This window comes from Chiloscyllium punctatum, chromosome 22 (genome assembly GCF_047496795.1).
Source record: "Chiloscyllium punctatum isolate Juve2018m chromosome 22, sChiPun1.3, whole genome shotgun sequence".
Taxonomy (NCBI): domain Eukaryota; kingdom Metazoa; phylum Chordata; class Chondrichthyes; order Orectolobiformes; family Hemiscylliidae; genus Chiloscyllium; species Chiloscyllium punctatum.
In genome coordinates, this window is record NC_092760.1 from 61,982,637 (window position 1) to 62,007,059 (window position 24,423).

The 24,423-nt window shown below is 41.7% G+C and overlaps 1 protein-coding gene across 14 annotated transcripts in view; it reads left to right on the forward strand.

Moving 5' to 3' along the window:
- LOC140493717 (F-actin-monooxygenase MICAL2-like) overlaps positions 1 to 24,423 on the forward strand; it is a 281,189-nt gene that overhangs the window by 143,896 nt on the left and 112,870 nt on the right. For 10 of the 14 annotated variants that reach the window (XM_072592483.1, XM_072592479.1, XM_072592487.1 and 7 more), the window contains 7 exons: positions 1,734 to 1,844; positions 4,907 to 5,023; positions 5,670 to 5,762; positions 7,937 to 8,032; positions 13,376 to 13,483; positions 16,035 to 16,221; positions 17,882 to 17,976. In XM_072592483.1, the coding sequence (XP_072448584.1) occupies positions 1,734 to 1,844; positions 4,907 to 5,023; positions 5,670 to 5,762; positions 7,937 to 8,032; positions 13,376 to 13,483; positions 16,035 to 16,221; positions 17,882 to 17,976 (807 nt within the window). The remainder of the gene's footprint in view (positions 1 to 1,733; positions 1,845 to 4,906; positions 5,024 to 5,669; positions 5,763 to 7,936; positions 8,033 to 13,375; positions 13,484 to 16,034; positions 16,222 to 17,881; positions 17,977 to 24,423) is intronic. The other 4 variants (XM_072592488.1, XM_072592486.1, XM_072592489.1 and 1 more) reach the window with 4 other exon arrangements.

Below are 24,423 nucleotides of genomic sequence, written 5' to 3' on the forward strand. Positions count from 1 at the left end.
AATTGCCCTTGTGAAGGTGACGATAAATTGCGTCTATGAACTCCTGCAATCCACAGTGCTGTTGGGGTGGGAGTTGCAGGATTTTAACCCCAGATACAGTGATGTATTTCCAAGTCAGAAGACGTGTAACTTGAATGGAAACAGGTGGTGGTGTCCCATGCATCAGTTATCCTTGTCCTTTTAAGGTGTTGAAGTTTAGTTGTAGAAGATCTGTTGAAGATCTAGATGGGGAGGTGCATGGGGTCTGATTGTGGCAGGATGATGATTCAACAATGTGTTTTTCTTGCATGATTTTGATAATGCGAGCAGGGGTGCACTGATGGGTATATTTTAATCTTCAGTGCCTGGACAGGAAACTGGCAAAGCAATCTGTGACTGTTACAAACCTTCCTGCCACTGAAATGAATTTGATGTATTGTTCCAAAACGTTCATTATTTTGAAATGCTCAAGTCTCCTCCTAACCTCTTCTGTTTTAAGGAGAATAATCCCAATCTCTCCACATACTTGAAGTATTTGCTTTCTATCCTGACTGGGTATTCAATTGGCATTCTATTGAAATCAAGGGATGAAAATGAGTTGTATTATAGTACTAACCACTCAGTACTGGAGACAGCACCTTAAGAAAGATAGAGCGATTTTGATGGGAGTGTAGTACAGAATGATATAGGGACTCAGAGGCTTATGTTGTGAGGAATTGATGTGTAGAATAGGACAGGACTATAGAAGTTTAAGAAGTTGAAAAGTTAAGATGATTAAGCGATTCAATAAAGTAGGTTAAGAGAAATGATTTCCTCTGGTGTAGAGAATGAATATAATTTTAAAATGGTTTTGAGCTACAAATTAGTCATTACATTTCAATTGAACAGAATTTATTTGTGAAAAGTGATTATGTTAAGCTTGTCTAAGCCATTGCTTATTTCATATCTGGTGGACTGCCTCCATCTCTGCTCCCTGTTTTGTGTATGGAGGCACTGGAAATGGTGTAAAAATAATGTGCAAGGACGATAGAAGCAGTGCAGGAGATGTACCATCGGGAGAGCAGACACACTGGGTGTAGTGGTGATGATCTAATGGAGATCTTTATTAGTTATGAAAACTTCTGACAGAACAGACATGGAAGGCTTACACTTCTGGGGAAGAGCTAAACAAGGTGCCATCAAAATTAGAGAAATTATAGGAAATCCAATTGGAAATTCTAAAGAGACTTCTTCATCCAGAGAGTGGTGAGCGTGGGAACTTGTTACCGCAAGGAATGTTGATGTTTTGAGGGGCAACTAGATAATTGAGAATGGAAAGAAAGGGTTACGCTGACAGGGTGGGACAAGGAATAGCAGGAGAAGGGTTGGGTAGAGTATAAATGGTTTTGCATGGACTGGTTGGGCTGAATGGCCAGTTTCTGTACTAAATATTCTGTGTAATTATATGTATGTGAACAGGGTTAAGACATTGAGTGGCCTTTTGTTCCTATGAGTTCTATAATGAACAGGCAATTGCTCTGCCAAACTACCATCCAGCCTGGAGGATTAAGATTTACATTTATTGAGTTTGGCCTTTTACCTCTGCCAATGGTTTGCCAACCTGCAGGTCCTACATTGCCAGCAGCACCATTGAGTCTCCTCGGTTTACCCTCAGTACTGCAGCTGTCCATGTCTGACCCACTCTATCACCTTCTTCTTTTCTGATTTGTTTCTCTCTTCTATGTTTTAAACATCTCTTGTCTCCTGTACACCAGAAGAAAACTCTATCTCTCGCACAAGGTGACGTCCCCTTTAGCAGGAAGAGTATAAAGGAGCGGGGAGCACATCTGACTGCCCTGTTTGGGGGCAGGACTCTCAAGCAACAGGTGTGTGCTCTCTTGGCTAGTCTTTACTCATTTGAAATGGTTACACTGACTGAAGCATTCCCTTCAAAGCCACAAGATATTGAAACCTCTGCATTACAAAGTGGAAACTGGAAGTTACATGTAGTGAAACACCAGGGTATTAAGTGCTATAGAATCAATAGAATGAAAGAAAGTCCCTGAAGTATACAGAACTGGGATACAAGCAAGGGCTAAGTCCCAGGGACCCAAAACCCAGATAAATGTGGGGATCTTAGGGTGGGGATGTCCAGAGATGGTGCGCTCATAGGGTGGGCAGACTTTGTTATGGGCAGGAACACCCAAGGAAGAAAGGAAGCTGTTGATGTTGCTGCTGTAACCTTCTTCCTTCCCAGTGATGGTCACTCTCCTGCTCCTGAACACCACTGCCAGCCTGAAAATTAAGACCATGTGAAAGGGTACCATTAATTGGACGTTAATTAGTTACTGAAAGTCTCAGTTGGGGAAAGGATGGGTGGAACATCCTCAGCCTTGCTCATCCCACAGTAAAGTAGCAAAGAGATTGGTGTTTGATGGGAAGACCAATTAGAGAACATTAGAGGCCCCAAAAACCCACCTGGAGGAGAAAATAAAATTCTGCCCCATGGCGCCATAGAAATATCATAGCATTGAGAGAGACCATTCAGCCCACTGTATTTACATTGGCCGAAAAGGAAACAAACTCGCTGCCAATTCTAACCTGGTCCATAGCCTTGCAGGTTGCAGTACTTCAGGCGTAGAGCCAAGTACCTTTTAAATGAATTAGGTGCTTCTGCCAAACCAGTCAGTAAATTCCAGCTACCCACCACTCTGAGTGAAAAGGGTTTTCTTATGATTCATCTATTCCTTCCACCAATCACCTTAAATCCAGGCCCCCCTGGTAAATGACTTCTTCAAGAGTGGAAACAGGTCATTCTTGTATAGTCTGTCCAGACAGGTCATCATTTTGTATACCTCAATTAATTTATCCCTCAGCTCTTCTGTTCAAAGCAAAACAATTTTTTAAACTGTACAATATTATTGTAAACCTCCTGTGTACTCTCTCCACAGCAATTATGTCCTTTCTGTAATGTGATGACCAGAACTAAATACAAAGGTCTGTGTATCTGTGGCCTCACCAGCATTGTATACACTTTTGGCAGCACATCCCTGTATTTTATTACAGTACCTCATCCAATAAAGCGAAATATTCCATATGCTTTCTTTACAGTTTTTGTTGACCGGCTTGCCAAGGTCTCTACCTTCCCCTATCCCTCTCAGTATCCTCAGATTTGTTGTGTATTCCCTTGTTTTGTTTGCGGTCCCCCAATACAGAGTCTCACACCTCTCTGAACTGAGTTTGATTTGCCATCTTACTGCCTTGCCAGCCAATCCATTGAAATTATCCTGCAGTTGCATCCTCTACTGTAGCAACTGCTTGCAAATGTTGTGAATTTTCTAATCATGCCTCTCACATTTAAGTCTAAATCATTAATGTGTGCAACACGCAGACACCACTGGAACACTGCTTTCCATTTACAATACATCCATTAACATTACCTTTTGTTTCCTGTCACTGGGCCAATCTTGGATCAATTCACCACATTCCCCTGCATTCCTGGGCTTTCACTGATCAGTGAGCCACTTGGGATCTTGTCAAATGTATTTTGAATTGACACCTGTCCATTGGAAGGGCTGGTCAGCTTGATAGTGTTCCCAGTCGCAGTGTCATGGCCAGAGTAGAGCACTATCTAATTCTGGCATACTGTCTACAGAGGGATGCACTGACTCTCCAACTGGTTCGTAGCCAGTGATGATAGGACTGAGGGCAGCAATACATGTTGACTCCCCCTTGCCTTCCCTCCACTCCCCCACTGACACACCCCACCCCCAAACTAAGCACACATGACCACCCCTTCTATTCCCCCACTGGGGACTTCCTCCTGTTTCCTCTTCCCCATACAGGAGCACACCCCTACCTCACATAGAAATTCCACCCACTATCCCACACCAAAAGTTCACCCCTCCCACATATAGCACCCTACCCTGATGCCCTTGGCATTTTTCCTTATGACCATTTTTTTTACTATATCCCACAAGTCAAAATTCTGGATGTTAACTACAGAACCACCTCTGTTTTCTGGCAGCAAACATGGATTCCCATATCATTCCATCTTTCATTTTGAATACCAGATTTATTGACAGATTTCACCCCTACCTTTGAGGCTCTGGACATTTTGGCAGGCTTTGCTTCTTGCTCCCCGAGTGGTGGAAATTGGTGAGGAATCTTCCTTTAGAGATCTACTGTTTGTTTGGGAAAAGAACTGTCATTGGCCTGTAGCCCAGATATACCCTTGTGAAATTTGAAATTGTGACCTATTTTGCTTTTTATCGTATAAATGGATTGGTTTCTTCCATTTCCATTCTTAATCAGTTCTTAAAGATTTTAGAGACCGGTGTAGTGTTAATGTCACTACAATCCAGAGCTCTAGTCTAATACTCTGGGCCCATGAGTTCAAAGGTTACCATATTCTATAATTTAAATGAATAAAATTTGGTATTTAGAGCTAGTCTCAGAAATTCTGATCTTCAATTGTCGTAAAAACTGATGCATTTAATTACTTATCTTTTGAGGAAGGAAAGATGCTGTCATATGATTGTGACTGTAGACCTATGGTAATGTGTATTGGCCTTTGAAGTGGTGAAGCAAGCCAATCAATTCATGGATAATTGCGGATGGGCAACAGATGCTGGTCTTGCCAGTGACACCCACGTCTTGTGCTGAATGTGTAGGATAGATCGAGGTAACTGGTCAGCCACTGCCAATTATTAAATAATTTTCTTAATAATTTGCTTTAGAAGGAGAATTAGTAGTGAAATCCTGAATTAAACCCATGTTTGATTTCAAGTACAGCTCCCAACAGGTATTGCAGTGTTCTAAGTAATTCTCTGTTGCTTTTTGCATCATTCTGTTAACACAATGCTTATTCAGCTTTGCTCTTGTTTTGTTTCTTCTGGGCTATTTCTTCCATATTTCCATCATGTGTTTCAACGCTGGCCCTAAACAGGTGCCTCTGTCCGATGCAAGCTCATCTCATTGTCTCTCCAACACCTCTCGCTCCACCCATGACTCTGCTTCTCCTCCGTTGTCTACCATGGCTCACCCAGCCGATCCTCCAACACAGGTATTGCCTAACTGGATCTGTGTGCTGCCGATGCTGAGCAACATTGTGTGCAACTTTTAAGGTGTCCGTTTGGCATCTCCAAAACAGAAAGGGTATACGCGTCAAAACTGAAGCATTTTGAAATTGTTTGTTAATGTTAATTAATGTTTGTTGACACTTCCTAAAATAGCGATGGAAAATTATAGAATCATGAAGCATGAGGAAGGTACTCTGCCCATCATACCTGTGCTCGCTCTTAGAAACAGCTCTCCAATTAATCTCCTCCTCTGTAATTTACTTTTAAATTATTACTGAAGTTATCTAACCCTGTCTTGAAATTTGCTCTCAAATCTGTTTCCACTGTCATTTTAAGGCAGAATATTTCAGATCACAGTAATCTGCCATGTGAAAACAAAAGCCTCATTTTTCGCTTAATTTTAGTTCTGTACATTTTCAGTGTTGCCTGTAGAAAGTTAAGCAGATTTTAAAATCTTCTCCCTGCTAATATTGTTAACACTAAACCTTGTTCTTTACCACACTTTTGCTCTTCAGATTGTTACTATACATTTCTCTAATTTTTTTGGCCTTTTTCTCTGGTCTTTCTCCTTTTCTTTCTTTCGATCCTGCTTCTATTCTGCTGTCTGTGATCTTTGTGCTCTGACATCAGATACGTAGTGTGAAGGCAGCAGCCATTAACTTGGAAAAGATGTTTTTAAGCAGTAAGGACCAATCCTATAGCCAGATCAAGACTGAAGCAGAGGTGAGTAGTCCACCATATGTTGGCCTTTATGCTCATGCAATAACATCAAAGAGAAGTTCAAGAATAAGATAAGTTGACTTAAGTAAGCGCTGAAAAAGGAACAGCCCTTTCACTCCATATTTTATTTGCAAAACAAAGGAATTTGGACAGCTCAGTTGATACCAGCATGCTATTCTATTCCTTCCACCTTCCTGTTTATTCAACTTAGCCACTCCCTACTGAATTTATTAGTGACTATCTCACAATTCAGGTCCTAAGTTCTTGCCCATAAATGAGAATATTTTCATGGAAATCTACTTTACTAGCACTTTTTTGACTGATGACTTGTCAGGTCACCCCTCATTTTTTTCTTATATAAAGATAAGAGTTACAGTCTGTTCAACTTCACCTCCTATTAGTTTTACACGCCTATTTCTGGTGTCATCCTTGCACCTTCTCTGGTGCCTCGATATCCTCTTTGTCCTTTCAAACACTGTATCGTGAAAACATTTTGCTTTTAAATTTTTTAAATGTGTGGTGTCCTAAAGAGATAATAATAATAAATCTCTGTTGATTAAGTGGACGGAGACTGTTGTTTCATAGTCAGAAGACCATTGATTCAAGGTTCTGCTCCAGACCCTTCAGTCCACAGTCCAAGCTGGCATTTTACTGCATTGGCCTGGATTGCCATCTTTGAGATGGATAATGAGAATGAAAAATTCACGCACTGTCCTGCCAGCGTCAAGGTAATGTGCCCGCAAGGACAGGACTTTCATTGTAGTTGGAGGGGGCTGAGGCATTGGTGGCAAGAACAGGTTGCAGTTGGGCCAACACATCCCGGAAAATGTTTGGAAACAGCCACTGGTGCTACTGGGTACTGACGTCTGTTATTCAAATGGCCTGACTTGATGCTGTGGAGAGTCACCCGGATTCTAATAGTTACGGCCGTCACCCATTTAAAACCCCCTGCCCCCACTCCCACACCCACTCCCACGACCCAACCATACCACCCTGTGCTCCCACCTAGCCCCAATGCCACTCATCCAATGCCAGGCTGTAACTGTACCCACCCTGTATGCCAGCCTATGACATTTTGATCCCCTTTTATCTCCAATACACTGTAGAAACAACATGCAATCTTGACAGTACCATGTTTTTTTTATTAAGATTGACAACTTTACATTTTCTTGAAAAAAGTCCATTTTGTTACAGGGCAATACAAATGTCAGTCATCCAGACCGTTTTATTTGTAGTTGAAACTGCATGCATTTGAAACATCTTAATCTACATAAATTGTGAAGTCAAATTTAATTCTTCAGGTGACAGTGAAATGTCAAGGAGAGTAATAAATGCCCATAAGGAAAAGGAGCATGTTGTCCCTACAGGATCTAATCCATTCTTTATTGTTGGCTGGTATCCTGTTGGAGTGGTCTACATTACAGTCATTCACTGCATGATGATTCAAGATAAAGACCTCACCTGTTCAAAACATAGCCAACAAAATACTGACTTTGCCAGTGTCAGCCATTTCTCTAAGCAAATTTATTTTAAAAAGCATTGTCACCTTAGAGAGCCAATATTAATACGTCTAATTATGCGATCTAAGGATGGGGGTGTCAAAGATTATAAAGTCACAAGATGCACAAAGAGACTCTTCAGTACATTGTGGCTATGCTGCTCTCTGGAAGAGCTATCCAATTGGTTGCACATTCTCTGCTCCTTCCCCATAGCTGTGCAATTATATCCTTTTCATGAATTTATTCCCTTTATTAATGATTCTATTAAAACTGCTTCCCCCACCTCCTCGGGCAGAGCTCTCCAGACCACATCAGCTCTGGAAAAAACATTTTTACATCTCTCGCCGAGTTTTTATGCCAATTATAGTGAATCTCTATCAACCAGTTTCTAGCCCATCTGCCAGTGAAAACAGTTTCACCTGATCTACGCTGTCCAAACATTTAATAATTTTAAGTGCTTTTATTAAGTGTCATCTTGATCTTCTATTGCATAAGGAGAATAATTCTAACTTCTCTGCACTCTCCAAGAAACTGAATTTCCCCTAAGTGTCAAACAAGCTTTTAACTCGAATGATGACACTGGAAACAAAATAAGGTATGCGAACTGTGTCAAATAATGGGGTCCAAAAATACTCCTATTTCTGAAGCCATGAGTGCTGTTATTCTGTCCTGTCTTAGGTATCTACACATGATGAGTCTCGGGCTGTAGTCTGCCATTCAAGTGAAAGCAAATCCTCTCAATCTCCAAACTCCAGTCAGCACTGTCCCACTCAGGTAGATCAAACGTGAGGCACAGGTCTTCTGGTATGGTCAAGCATGTCCACCTCTCGCCTGCTGATGGACGCATGACGAGCTTCAAAATAAAAATATCTGCAGCACGTCCAAGAGACTTTAGTATCAGTGAGAGCATGTCAGTGTTCGGTGCCTGCTTTGTTTCAAAGAACTAGGTTTGCTTTGACCAGCATGCCAACGTTGTGAACTATTCCATAAAACAACAACAGCTTGTATTTGTATGGCATTATTCAGCTCGTAAAGTGACCCAAGGCATAGGACAACCTATTAGGACAGGAATCAAGAGCTTAAACAGAGAAGGGGGTTTTCAAGAGCATTTTTGAAAAAGAGAGAAGGTAGAAAGGTGGAAACACACGGTGAGGGAATTTTGAGACTCAGGGATCTAGTTACAAGGCCATGTTGCCTGATCTGTTTGATGACAAGAAACTCTTTGGATCTGAAATTTAATATTTCTTATTTTTGTAATGAATGTGAAAGCAGATGGTTGAAAACTTTTCATTTATTTGCATCCGCAAGTGAGCAAGGGAAAGTGAATTAGACTATAGAGGGTTGGATAGGACAGGAAAGGAGAGAGAGAGAGAGAGAGAGAGAGAGATATTAGAGAGGTAGATCAACCAGGTTAGAAGGATATACAATGAGGTTAACAGAAAGAGAGAGAGAGAGAGCCAGATAGAAGAAGATGTGAAGAAGTCAACATAGAGAGACTCAAAAGAAATGGGAGAGATAGCAACAGAGGGAGAAACTCAACAGCATGATGAGCAGAATAGCAGTGATGGATTCTGGATTAGTGGTGCTGGAAGAGCACAGCAGTTCAGGCAGCATCCAAGTAGCTTCGAAATCGACGTTTCGGGCAAAAGCCCTTCATCAGGAATAAAGGCAGTGAGACTGAAGCGTGGAGAGATAAGCTAGAGGAGGGTGGGGATGGGAGAAAGTAGCATAGAGTACAATGGGTGAGTGGGGGAGGGGATGAAGGTGATCGGTCAAGGAGGAGAGGGTGGAGTGGATAGGTGGAAAAGAAGATAGGCAGGTAGGACAAGTCCGGACAAGTTATGGGGACAGTTACTGAGCTGGAAGTTTAGAACTAGGGTGAGGTGGGGGGAAGGGGAAATGAGGAAACTATTGAAGTCCACATTGATGCCCTGGGGTTGAAGTGTTCCGAGGCGGAAGATGAGGCGTTCTTCCTCCAGGCGTCTGGTGGTGAGGGAGCGGCGGTGAAGGAGGCACAGGACCTCCATGTCCTTGGCAGAGTGGGAGGGGGAGTTGAAATGTTGGGCCACAGGACGGTGTGGTTGATTGGTGCGGGTGTCTCGGAGATGTTCCCTAAAGCGCTCTGCTAGGAGGCGCCCAGTCTCCCCAATGTGGAGGAGTAGTGAACCTAATTAAGGTAAATCCTGAAGGATGAGACCACCATATAGACATGGAGGGGAGGGTTGGATGGGAATTCCTCCAGGTTGACTAGGTGTGTAAACCAAGCTGTTTGCTCATATTAAACATTTTTATAAATAAGGTGTTTTGTGAAGAAGGAAAGAACCTAGTTGGATTCATAGATTATGTTTTGAGTTTTTAAGTTCCCACAGTGAAGCATCAACCATTACCCCCTCACTCTGCAAGTTGTACACTACCCTGTAATGGATGCTTTCTGTGTTGCTCTATCATCATTTGGCCAATAGAAATAAATAACTTGCATTCCTGCAGCACCTTTTGGAACCTTTTGATCATCCATTGCAGTCAATGGAAGTACTTTCTGAGGTGTTGTCACTGTTGCAATGTGGCAAGTGCAGCAGGTAAGTTGAATGCTGCACGATCCCACAAACACAAATAACCTGATTGTAGTTCTGGTGATGTTGATTGTGCATCTTGGCATTCCCTAACAACAAGCAGTCTCAAAGTATTGTCGTCACCAGAACCCAAAGATTTAAAAGGCGTTTCGCCATCACTGCCTTTTCAAGGGCTGCAGTGGACAGAAAACAGATGTCAGCCTTGCCACATCATTCACGTCCCGAGGAACAAACAATCAAAGGCCCCTATTTTCTGCTGAAATGGTCAGTCAGCATCATGGGCAATCTGATGGCACAAGAGTATCTTGGCATTCTATGGCAGGACCAATATTGATTTACTGAACTTGTTGAAGCTGGTGATACTGAAGTGACAATAACATGGTATAAAGTATCTCCTAGCTCAGAGAGTTCTATGTGAATAAAACAAACCAGGTTTATTGGTGCCAGCATCAGGAGCCAGTTCATGGAATGCCAGCCTTCCAGAGTTGCCACCCATTATATATTAGCCACCTATCAGCTTCTGAAGTAGAGGGGCTGGTTTCTGAATGGCCTATCTGGAATTGCTCAGAACTGCAGAGACTGAAAATCTATGTTCAGTTTTGAATAGAAGTCCCATTCTTTTCTTAACTAATGCAAGTTGTACTTTTCAATACATTGTCAGCCGTAACAAACTCCTTGTCAGGACTCCATGAAGCCTACCCATCCCATTCCCAATTGACCCCATACTGAACTCCTCCTTCAACAATTCCTGTCTGAACATTCTTGATCGTCTAGATAAAGTCACAAAGGTTTACAGCACAGAAACTTGCCCTTCAGCCCAACCTTCCCAGTTTTCACAACTTAAATTAGTCCCATTTGCCTGCGTTTGGTCCATATCCCTGCATACCTATCCCATCCACGTACCTGTCTAAATGACAGAATTATACTCGCTCCCACCCCTACCTCTGGCAACCCATTCCAGACACTCATGAAGTTGATGCAAATAACATTTCTAACCAACTATAAAAGACTAAAGTTGCTGCATTCCTTTTGTTATATTTTATCATTCTTTTCAGTCACCATAGCTCTTCAACCTCAACCTGCAATTTTTCTTATCTCTCTGAGCGACCTTGGCACCCTGGCCATTAGTGCCAAAGTCTTGCTGCTTACTCCAAGGTAATGGCTCAGTGTATTATTTAAGGGAATGCTGCTCCTCCATTATGTTCTATACTCCACCTACCTGTTCATTTAAAAAAAAAAGTTTTTAAAAAATTCACACAGCAGTCTTCAGGGAAGAGCAGTAAATACTGCTGGTGTCAGAGCCAAGGCTCCTCGTCTAACCAAAAACACCAAGACCAAACGTGGTCTGGTCATTCCATTGGTGCCTGTGGGACCTTACAGAGCACAAATGGGGGTCACCTTTGCGTAGCTATAGGTGACTTCACTGAAGGATTGACTGACAAATGTTTGAGACGCTTCTCACTGACGCATCTCCGAGACCTGCGCTAATTACTAATTCTTAATATATGAATGCCTTCGTAAAGAATTTGCTGCTTTGAATTCTGTTCAGCTATGTAAAATTGAGCTTCTGGTAAACAAGTTTTATGTTAAAGGAACAGTGCCATCAGATCTTGCTGCAGAATCAGAAGATCTCAAGTTTGAATCCTAATTTTTAAAATGGAGCCGATAAAGACCAGAGCTTTGTCTCTGAATTCCTGGTTCATACCCAATGGATCTTCACTGTAGTGGTGTTTTGTGGGTGAACCACCTTTCTCATTATACAGATTACAGGAGTTTATAAGGACTAAACTGTCCAGTTTACCCAGTGGTGAAGCAATGGTTCAGGCAGTGGTTAGAATGTTGACATTGCAGTCTGTCAAGCCAGATTTCAGTGCTCTTATGCAAACAGTTTTTATATCTTCACCCTGTTACGACAGGGCGCTGCTGTTTGACTTGCATTACTGGTGACTAACAAATGCCAGTAACCATTGAGTGCAAACAATAACAGATGAGTGAGATGAGGTATCCTGGTTAATTGAAGCAGTTTCTAAACAATCACGCAACTGCTAAACTGGAAGAATTGGTTTGGAAGTGGGCAAAATTTATTTTTCTTTGCTCCTCCCTCCCAAAGCCTATCAAAAGATAATAGCTTCAGAAGCGACTAAACAAAATGCAAGCAGAAAATAATTGTACACTTAACAAACTGAAGTTCCTCACTGATATAGAAACTGCTGCAATTATTCAGCAGGCCAGGCAATATCAGTGGATATGGAAAGCAAACAGTTAAGCTCATGCATATGCAATATTATATTTATTCCAACATTTCAAATTGACAAATCACAGTTACTTAGCTCGAAAATGCCTAGTTTCTCAATCTCCATGAATCCTGTTCCAGGTGTGGTGCAATTTGCATCTTTTTATTGCACCAGTGCAGCCTTCCACTGAGGTTGCCTTGACTGAGCGAGGAGAACAGGAAACTAGAGTAATGTCAAGGTGATGGTTTCATTAGTGACATGAGAATGATGGAAATAATCTTGAGTCCATTTCCCATTTCCTCTCTGATATATTCCTCTAGCTTGGCAGATAAATTTTACGGCAAACTTTTGAGATGCTTGTGTGTAATTTTGTGTTGTTGGTGGTTTAAGCTGCTGAGATGAATATCTCACAACACCTATCTAATCTTAGCCTGAGATCTCTGCCAGGACAGTAACAGGGATGCTTCTTTTGCTTTGCAACTGTGGGAATGAGATGGGCAGTGGATCAGAGCTCCTGTTCTTGTTATTCTCTGTACATGAGTCAGAATTTGATTTCTATACAGAGTGCCCAACCCACCCAATGATATATGCTGTGTCAATGCACTAGCATTTGGAAGAGTTCAAAGGAAGGGCCATTAAATTGTTAGTTAGTTCAGAAGCCTCAATTGTTAGTACAGTCTTGGAAAACTAAGGACAGATGCTGGAAATGATCATCTCTTCATATGTAACCTTCTGTGACAGGCAGAGGATCCACAGAAAATCCGAGACACAGTAAGGAATACAAACTCTGGCAAATTCTCCTCCAAACTCTTAAAGGTGATTGAAATCTTCAAGGAGTCTCATGAACCGAGCATTAGTTGCAAACGTGCTCATTTGTTTTTCATTGAATTCCATCCCATCTTATAAAGGGCCTATTGCAGCTGTAATTAGGACTGTTGTCACCAGTTGAGACTCTGTGTCTCGTGAAGGAGTTGATGTCTTCAGGTGATGAGTGGATAGGAACTGATGGGAATTTTGAAGATTGGAAAGTTTTCCAATTGTTTCCCTTGTATGCCCAACTGCAGACCTTGCCTTTTGCTAAGTTGTACTGTTCTGTTGTGCTCTCTCTCTCTCTCTCTCTCTCTGCCTTGTTGACTGTTGTGAAGCCATGCAGACCACAATCTGGTGTATCATGTGGTCTTGATTAGTAGTCCCTGACTTGATCATCAGATAAGCTAAACTCTCTCTTATTTTCCTTTAACTGATCTTTGTCACTTCTCTCTCTTTCTCTTTCCGTGTCTGTCTATCTCTCTATTTGACTCTTTGGTGGTTAGATGACAGTGGGGAAGGTATCGTCTGTAATCGGTGCAATGGCAGAAATTTTGGTCACACTTTACCAGACTGATCACAGGCCAAAAGGAGCAGTAACCTCGCCTGACTTGGTAAGCTTCAAAGTAGATGTAGTCAAATAGTCGAATATGACTCTCGTTCAGAACTGAAGGAAGGTAAAACTGTGATGGGGTTCATGTGTTGAAAGGGGGAGTGGGTGAAAGAAAAAAGGCAAGGTCCAGAATTCGTAGAAAATGGGAGAGATTGAATGATAAAGTCTTCCTGAGACAAAGGCAAAAATGGTATAGCAAGAAAAAAACAAATCATTTGGCTGGAGTGTGCGTGAATGGCAGAAAAATTCTGACCAAAAGGGAAAAAAAAACATGAAAAGCAAGATGAGCTCTGACACAGGGCACAACATTAATATCAATATTGGGGACAGAGTTTATGGTCTGAAACTTTTCAACTCACTATTGAGTCTATAACAGCCGTAAATGCCTAATTGGATTATGAGGTGATGTTCTTTGCATTTGTATTGTGAGCTGCTCAGGAACTTTGCAGCAGGCTGACAGAAACTTGAGCATCAGAGTGAGGTGAGGAGTAAAAATAACAAGTGACTGGAACTCATGGTCATGCCAATGGCTATGTGGAGATACACTGCAAAGCAGGCATCCAATCTGCTGAGCTTGCATTTAATTCCCTGCCTTGCTCTCATGCTCCTATTTCTGGTCCACAATTGGCCACCTAACAGCTTCAGGTGGCAGTCGGACTAGAAGGTTGACCATGGGACTTCTGATCCAGAATAAGACTCTGGTGGAGGCAGGAAGGGGGCAGATTCAGGTAGAACACCATCCCCACCCCCACCTCTCCACCCCACCCCCATTAAGTAGTTTCTCCACTTTCACATGCACCATCAGTGAGCACCAAAGTTTCTGCTCACGTTGTGTAATGGCTTGAAATTTTCAATGTTTTTGATGGTTCAGGATAGGATTATGCAACATTAATGCTGAAGAGAGCTTGTTTCACTGTGAAAGATTCTTTTTTAACGAGACTGCTGATTTTTATCTAGCTGCACAAATTACTCTGATATTAATCTGATGATATAAATTACTTGTAACTATGTTATTGTTTAAATGTTTTGCCAAATTTGTTTCAACAGACATTAGATTCTTTAAATAACAATTCCTGTAAGCTTGGGCCGAGGGTAACTTATAAACAGTGAATTAGAGTTTCAGTAACAGCTTCAGGAGTATTTTCTACCCAAATATTGTTGGGAGTGTCAGACTTGACTCAGAGGATTGTACTTTCATCCCTAAGTCCTGTTCAGAGCTGGTTCCAAGTCCCATTCCAGAGACTGCAGGCTGCAGCCCAGGCTGACACTCCCAGTTTCAAGTGAATGCTACACTGTTAATGATGCTGACCTTTAGTTGAAATATTAACCAGATCCCATCTACCTAGCTAACCTCTTATGGATGACAAAACTGCCATGATAGAGGTTGGAAGAGATTTTTGGGACCACACAGCCTCAGAGATATCTGTATTCATCTAGTTCTGTCTCCAGGAACATCCCTGATTTAAACTGCCCTACCATTAGTGATGATTTGGAGATGCCGGTGTTGGACTGGGTGTACAAAGTTAAAAATCACACAACACCAGGTTGTAGTCCAACAGGTTTAATTGGAAGCACACTAGCTTTCGGAGCGACACTCCTTCATCAGGTGATAGTGGAGGGCTCAATTGTAACACAGAATTTACAGAAAAGATTTGCAGTGTGACGTAACTGAAATTATACATTGAAAAATTGATTGTCTGTTAAGCCTTTCATCTTTTAACAGACAATCAATTTTTCAATGTATAATTTCAGTCACATCACACTGCAAATCTTTGCTATAAATTCTGTGTTACGATCGAGCCCTCCACTATCACCTGATGAAGGAGCGTCGCTCCGAAAGCTAGTGCGCTTCCAATTAAACCTGTTGGACTACAACCTGGTGTTGTGTGATTTTTAACTACCATTAGTGGTTACACTTTCATTTTTCTAGACCCCACTCACTCCCAAGACCTCTCTACCTTTCTTTCCTCCAATAATTCACTCCTTAAGACATCTCTTCTGCCCTGATATCCCCTGATGTGGCTCAGTGTAAAACCACATTCAATGGTGCTCCTGTGAAGTCCTTGGGATATGTAATATGTTAAATTTGATGTCTGCGCAGAAAAGATCCTGTGGTATTTTTCAAAGAACAGCAAGAAACTCCCCAGGCAGCCTGACTAAAATTCCACTCTCAACCAGAATCATCAATCACAATGTGGGTTTACTGGTCATCCATCTTACAGCTGCTCCGAGATTGTTGCTGTGCTAGGTTTGGCTGCACAGTTTGCTATTGGGTGGAGACACCGTTAACAGGGTGAATCTCAGATTTGACACAGCTTCAGTGAAGTATTCCTAGTGATAACTCATGCGAAACCAAGGGGTTTGATAGAATTTGTCATTGAGAGACAATAAGTCAAGATTACAATGACACCGTGGCCACACACTGGAGCTGAGGGCAAGAGGGAGGTGAAAACTCATCATGGCTGGGAAAAGAGGTTTTGGTGGATAGACAAGAATGGATTAAATGCTGGTGCATTTTTGTTTTAACTCGCTTGGATTTTTTTATCTTGCAGGGGTCCCTGCGGAAAGAATTCCCCCAGAATCTTGGAGGCAGTGACATCTGCTACTTCTGCAAAAAGCGTGTTTATGTCATGGAGCGACTGAGTGCAGATGGTAAATTCTTCCACCGAGAATGCTTCAAGTGTGACTTCTGCTCGATCACACTGCGGCTCGGAGCCTATGCTTTCAGTGTGGAGGAAGGTAATTGCAGCCCATACCTCACAACTCTTCAATCCCAACCTCTAGCCAATTGGATGCTGAACAGTGTTACAAGGACTGCTTGCTTAGACTAGGCTGACATTTGCTGCAGGTATTGAAGATTAAGGGGATATACAATTGGAATTGTTAGATTGTATATATAGAAAGGAAAAGTATCTCCTTTGGTGGTAAAGTCCGAAACAAAGTAACAAATCTTAAAATTAGTGGCAGGCAGTTCAGGTATAATGTCAGGAAGCAATTCTTCACACAAAGGTTAACGGAAATCTGGAACTCTCAAACCCTGTGTACCCCAAGAAAACAGCTGAAGGTAGGGGTCAACTGGAAATTTAACATGGAGACTGATAGATCTTTTTGGTGGGTGACAGAATAAAGTTTACAGAAGCACTACGAGTAAGTAAAGGTCAGATATTTGATTTGATTTATTATTAACGCACGTACCTAAGTTTTGCTTTGCAGTAGAGGCAGATCATACCATACCAAGTGCATAAGGGTAATAGAACTGAGCGAGGAATACAGTGTTACAGCTGCAGAGAAGGTACACAAAGAGTGAGATCAACATTAAATTTAACATGGAATGATATTGACCTGCTGGCGATTGTGGAACCAACTTGAGGGCGTGAAGATCTTCTCGTGTTGCTGTGTTCCTTGTCCCCCATGAAACTCCTTGTTTCTCTCCTTGAGAGAGAGCTGGTCTTGTTTCTGGTTCCATTGAGTATTATTCCAAAGAACATGTAAGTAGGTACTTGGAAAATAAATCTGGTACAAAGGAGTAATTTAAGTTGTCTTGAAGGATCAGAGAGAACATTTTTCTTTTGGCAATTGGACTAAGAAGACCACTTTTCAAAGTTATGGGAAAAATATTGAAAAGGAAGTCTAATTAGATGGCTCTTCCGGAGAAATGGGCTGAGTGGCCTCCTTTATACTGTAGGATCCTGTGATTCCTTTTTTTTAATGCTAAGGCTGTCAGAAATGCAAGAATCTTTTTATTAAGAGTCTTCTTAACAGGTCCTGTCACTTCAAAGATTTATATTCATATACTCCATGACATTCCTCCCCCCCCTTTAAAATTGGACTAATCTGTTTACAATATTGCCTCAGCTCACTCTCCCTCCGAAAGTACATCATTTCACACTTCTGTCAAAGTTCAAAACTGCCCCTTTCACCAGTCTCGGGGTCTTCCTGAAGTCTGTCACTATTCTCCAAACCTTTACTACATTTCCGAGTGTGATTTCATATGAAAACCTTGAAGTTTTGTGTTGTGTTCCCACGTCCAGATCGTTAACAGAAATCCTGTACAGTCTCTTCACCATGTATTGCTTTGTGCATTCAACACTTGGGTGGAAGGATTTCTTTTTAACTCGCTGAGTGGGATAAAGGGCTTTGGAGCAAAGGCAGGAATCTAAATTGTGCAACAGACTCAGAGGACTGAATAGACACAAGATTCACTTGAGAACTTTCTCCTTCCAACCTGAAAAATGCTTTACTCTTTAAACCAATCTATTCATTTTGGCTGACAGATGTTTTGAGCCTTTGGCGTGTAGTGCTGTGATTTCTTCTCGAGGCTACTGCCATTCTGCACTACAATCTGTGACACTTCGTTTATTGTTTTAATATAACCTAATCTGATCTTTTGTTCACTCAGGAAAGTTTTACTGCAAACCTCACTTTACTTACTGTAAACTGAATAACAAGGCAAGGAAGAGGCGGAATCATACAACAATGTCAACACACAGAAAGGTAGGAACCCTCTCAGCAGACTCCTGCTGTTATAAGAATCTCATGAACAGAGGATGTTATGCTACTGAGTGCACTTTTGACTGTGTGCTCTTCTTTCAGAGTTCAAATAAACATTGTCTCAAATTTGGCAGTGTGGAAACCCTTGCAAATATTTATCCTATCCTGGGGGACTCCTGCACTAATGATTTCCAGAACCCCCACGCTGGATTGAGAAATATATTGGGAGCAACTATTTCCACAGTTGCAAGATTCTAGGACTAGAGGCCATGGTTTGAAAATTAGAATCAGGTTATTTTGTTTACTCGTGTACTGTGAGCATCGCTGGCAAGGGCAGAATTCATTGGCCATGTCGAATCACCCATGTTGAGAAGCGGTTAAAGAACCCTCCTCCAGATCCTCTGCAGTGAATGTGGCTCAGTACTGTTAGGGTGTGAAGTCTAGGACATTAACTCAACAACAGTGATATAGTTCAGGTTGGTTGGAGGGGAATTTGCAGATAGTGGCACAACCATGGGCTGAATCTTGCATTTTGTTTTCTGGCCGAGTCTAAGTTGTCTGGAGTTTTTTCTTTGGAAGTTTGATCTCAGTGTGACCTGGTGAATTTTCTTGCCATATCTTGCCAACCTCGCTCGATTAATTACTTATCTCACCCCCATAGGATCTCTCGTTTTCCACTTTTTGCCCCATTTAAACATGCACCATTCCTGGAATAACCCAACACTCTCTGAGGATATGCCAGAATTCACCAGTCAGCCTCCATGGGCTCCCTTTCAAAGGTCATTATGCTACTGGCCATTCACTGTCAGTCTTGAGCTGCCCTATACGGTTGCTGACATTTGACCCACATAGGGGGGTAATCATGCCCCAATTTGAGGGCAGGGTCCTTCATTTCCAGATAGATGGGGCAACATACAGACAGGACTTCCTCTCCCTCTGGAACCAGCAGTGGAGGCCACAACAATGTAATCATTGCCAACCTGGTCAGATGTTGCCTGGCTTAAAGACATCTCAGTTGTCTGGAGGTATGCCCAATCAATGACCTTCACCACTCTGTCAGCATAGATGCCACCATCTTCTCTCTGATATCTCACACTCTATGTCCACTATTGCACCCATCTTCCACCAAGGCTGAGACTCTACTACTTTCACAATAGCCTGCAACAGCTTCCTTCACACATCCTTATCCAACCCTGACACCACTAATCCTGCATGCCCTCTGCACTGCCTTCTCACTCTCTTGACACAACTCCCACCTGCACCATGAGTGATAGCTGTACCACCCACCTTTGTCTTTGTAATACCTGATGTTTAATAAGCATTAATCACTGTCAATCAGCATCTCACCACGCCACTTGTGAAGAGCACAAAGATGGAACAAGAAGCTTTCTAAGTTGAGGTGGACACTTGTTGCCTGATTCTGCCACACATTTCACGATAGACCATTTCACTCAAAGCCTTCTATGATTCCATCTTATGTGCCTGCTGCATTGTCATTTTGGTAGAGGACACTCTGGGTTTGCAAGGTGCTACTGAAGGAGTCTTGGCACGTTGCTGCAGTGTAATGTGTATGTACTGTTACAATGAGATGAGGTGTTGAAAGTCGTCTTCCTCTTCCTCTCCTCATTTGACTGCAACAGGATTTTGTTTTAAATTTTATGTGCTTGCCAATTCAGTGAGTGTTTAACTGTTTTTACTTGCTATGATTATAAAAGACACAGATAAGTTTCCTTGATACGTTTTCAAAGGAACAGGATAGCGTTTATCGTACTTAACCCAGTCAAACAAAATGATAAAGTATTTGAACTTCCACAAACCTACTTGAAGTCCTCACACACACAATAGATTACAGAGCGGAAAAATAGTTTAAGTAATTTCAAGTCCAGTGAAGTAAGATGACATATGACTCTTGAAGGTTAGTCACTTGGCTGGCTTCAGACTGAACTTGAGTCATTTTAAAGATGTAGATAGAAGATTTATCTCCTCTTTTGAAACTGGCAGCTATTGGTTTGAGATGTTTTGAAAGATTTCTGTCTGCAGCACATGGAATGTTAACAAATAGGAGATAGAGTCTGAAACAAGCTAGTTATCTGGACAGAGAGAACAATTCGCACTTCAACAGCATCTTATGTACTTTGTCAACCTGCAGAGATGACATATACTTGCACACACAAAGGGTTTGTAACAAGATTCACTCTCTTCGCCTGCTCAGTTAAACTAAATCACCTGCTGATATAGTGATGGTATAGTGGATTGCTGGTCCCTGGTTTATATGATTGGATTCCATTTGGGCCTATTCCATTCAGAGCCAGCATCACATTGTCTCAATGATTATTTTAGTGGTTTGTCTCCACCCAATTGAGTAACCAGGTGATAGCCTGAATGTTTTGCTAATGGATTAGGATATGGCCCCCACTCACACTCCTTCAAGATAAATGTTCCTGGTGAGGCTTTGCAGATAGACGCAATGGCCTTGAAGTACAGAAGTTACAGTTATGCAAGTACGGGCCCATCTTCGACAGTGATTTCAACTGGAAATCGACTCTTGTCCTTCTCAGAATTCAGCTAGTGCTTTCCATCCAGTACATTTGTAAAGTCATCTTTCATGAAGAATTATTTCACAACATTACACACAACTGCTGCTGTGTATTGATGGTGATGGTGATGGTGATAGAGAAGAGAAAGATTGAAACATGGGTCAACCATGCAGCCTGTTGGGTCCGCTCTGCCATTTAGGATAACAATAGCTGATCCTGTCATTATTCCAGCCTATCCCTATATCCCTGCATTCCCTCAAAGACCAAAACAAAATTGACTCACTTTTAAATATATTTAATGGTGGAGCATCCATAATCCTCTGAGGTAAAGAATTCCAAAGCTTTGAAATTCTCTGAGCGAATAAATTTCTCCTGTCAGAGTACTAGATTGCCGGTCCTTTAACTTGAGATGGTGTTTCTGTTTTTTTAAATTCCTCAGCCCGTGGAAACAACCTCTGTGTCTGCGCTGTCAAACCCCTTCAGAATCTCATACTTTCCAATGAGTACATCTCTCATTCTCCTGTACTCCTGAGAATTTAGACTCTGGCTCTCACTGCAGGACAAGTCTCTTGTCTCAGGGATCAATTTATTAAGCTTGTCCTGCCTGCAATGCATTCATGTAACATAATTATATTCATATAAGGTGGTTAAAAAGTCATTTAGCACACTTGCCTTCATTGCTCAGACCTTTGAGTACAAGAGTTGGGACGTCATGTTGAGGTAGTACAGATGTTGGTAAGGTCTTTTCTGGGATAGTGTCCAATTCTGGACTCCCTTTGATGGAAAGGATATTATTAAGCTGGAGGGGGTTCAGAAGAGACTTACCAGGATGTTGCCAGGAATGGAGGGTGTGAGTTATGAGGAGAAGGTGGATAAGCTGGGATGTTTTTCACTGGAGCGAAGGAGGTTAGGGGTGACTATATACATGTTTATAAAATAATGAGGGGTATAGATAAGTGAATGGCAGGTGTCCTTTTCCTAGTGTGGGGGATTCCAAGACTTACGGGGCATATTTCTAAGGCAAGAGGATAAACATATAACAAAGACATGAACGGTAAGTCTTTTACACAGAGGGTCATTTTCATATAGAATGAACTTCCAGAGAAGTGGTGGCTACGGATACCGTTACAACATTTAAAACGCATTTAGATAAGTACGTGAATTAGAAATGTTTGGAGGGATATGGACCAGGTGCAGGCAGGTGGGACTAGTTTAGTTTGGGATTATGGACTAGTTGGACTAAAGGGTCTGTTTCCGTGATGTATGACTGTATGTCTCTATATTGACTGTAAATAGCTGAGGGTCCAGCATTGGGCCTCGTGGCAATCCTGACTTGGATGATGAAAGTGAATGTGCTGTCGCCAGTTTTGCAGATGACAGAAAAATAGCTAGGGAGGCAAGTCATGAGGAAGACATGGTATCTGCAGAGGGATATAGATAAGAAAAGTGAATAGGCAAAAACTTGGCAGATGGAATGTAATGCGGGAAAATGTGCTCTTTGGCAGGAAGTAAAGTGGACCTGACTATTACTTAAATGAAGAAAGACTACAGCGTAGAGAGATTTGAAAGTCCTCATAGATCAATCACAAAAAGCTAGCATCCAAATTCAGCAGGTAATACAGAAAGCAAGTGGAATATTGGCCTTTATTTCAAAGGGAATAGTGTACTTGCTAAAACTGTACGAAGAACTAGTCAGACCACAACCAGAATGTTGTGATCAGATTTGGGTCCCTTAGATGAGTAAAGATAGTGGTATTGGAGGCAGCCCAGAGAAGGTTCACAAGGCTGATACCAGGTATGGAGGGATTGTCTCATCCAGTAACAGTTGAGCAGGAGAGGCTGGTTCTCATCAGAAGAATGAGGGGGAGACCTTAGTGATGCTTCTTAGGAGACTCAATAGGGTCGATGTTTCCACTTGTGAGAGAGTCTAGGGCTAGAGGGCATAATCTCAGAATAAGGGGTCACCCATTTAGAACAGCATTGAGGAGGAATTTCTTAGCTGACCATTATGAATCTGCAGCATTCTTTGTTACAGGCTCAGTCATTATGTATATTCAAGGCTGAGATAGACAGAGCCTTAATCAGTAAGGGAATCAAGGGTTATGGGAAGAAAAGCAGGGAAATGGCGTCGAGGATTATCAGATCAGCCATGACCTCTGTGAATGGTGAAACAGACTCGACAAGCTGAATAGCCTACTTTTGCTCCTACATCCTATGGTCTGATCGCAGCCTGAAAACTTTAAAATTTTACTTACTTTCTGATACCTGCCCATCTAACAATGCTCTATCCAGGCCAATATATTTCCTGTCGCTCAATGAACTTTGCCTATTAACTGTTTACATGACACCTTACTGACTAGATTTTAGAAAGCTCAAGTAAAGATCTCCTGCTGTCCCTTTATCTATCCTACTACTTATAACCTCAAAAAGCTAAACATAATTTCCCTTTCATAAAATCACATTGACATCATACTGTTGTTTGACCAGACCAAACCTCCTCAAAACGTGTTAAGGAGATAGCCTCAACCCTAACTTTAAAGACAAGTGCCAGGTGTTGCATTGGATGCAATTGAGTTGGTGAAACTATTAGGCTTGAAGCAAAACACACTGTATTCATATACTATACTTAAAATACAGACCAAATAAAAAGAAAAGAAAAGAATTGTAACTCTATCAAAATACTTAACAAACTGGTCATTAACTGTTCCAATATAGTAGCATCCCATAAACATACCCTTGGCAAAGGCAAATTCAGTAAGTTAGATTGTCTCGTGTTTAATTGTAGCAACAGGAAGAGAACCCCAGCTTTTAGTTGAAACAGAGAGAGGGAGAAGAGCTTCCACATCTAGCTTCAAGACTCCAGCAACTGCAGAAAGCTAAAACTAAAAAATCCTGGTGTTGTGGTCGCTTGGACTCACTCGTTCAGGCTACTCCTATTGTTCCAACTTTTCTTTTAGAAACCCATGGCCTAACAAGCTGTTTACATTTTTGGCTTTGATCAGACTGCTAGCCAGTTCTGTCTCAACCTCCTTTCATTAAAAAAAAAGTGCCAGGACAACAAACACCTCTTAAGGGGGTATTGTCCCATTTAGGACAGCATTGAGGAGGAATTTCTTAGCTGACCATTATGAATCTGCAGCATTCTTTGCTACAGGCTCAGTCATTACGTATATTCAAGGCTAAGATAGACAGAGCACTATGATTTTCCAAAGTGCATTGTTAAGATGTACCCAACAATAGACTCCAGCACTATCCCAATGATTGATGTCAGGTTAATTTACCAGTCGTTCCCTGATTTCTTTCTACATCCCTTTTTCAGTACTTTAAAAGCAGAGAGTTTATGTTGCAGCTGTACAAGGTGTTGATGAGGCTACATCTGGAGTACTGTGTGCAGTTTTGGACTCCTTACTTGAGAAAGGATGGACTGGCACTGGAGGGGGTGCAGAGGAGGTTCGCTAGATTGATTCTGGAGTTGAGGGGCTTGGCTTATGAGGCGACACTGAGTAGACTGGGATTGTATTCACTGGACTTTAGAAGATTGAGGGGCATTCTTACAGAAACATATAAAATTATGAAGGGCATTGATAAGATAGAAATAGAGGATGCTTCCACTGGCAGGAAAAAACTTGGACAAGAGAACATAACCTCAAGATTAGAGGGAGCAGATTTAGGAATACTATCTCAATGTCAAAAGCAGTCACTCTCACCTTATCGCTGGAGTTTAACCCTCTTGCCCATGTTTGGACAAAGGCTGAGGTAAACTCTAGAGTGGAGTGGCCTTGATGGAATTTAAACTGACCATTGGCGTGCAGGGTGTTGTTTTGTAAATGTAATTTAACAGTGCTGTCAGCTGCAACTTCCATTGTTTCGTGATGATTGAGAGTGATGGCTGGAATTGATTTTGTCTCATGCT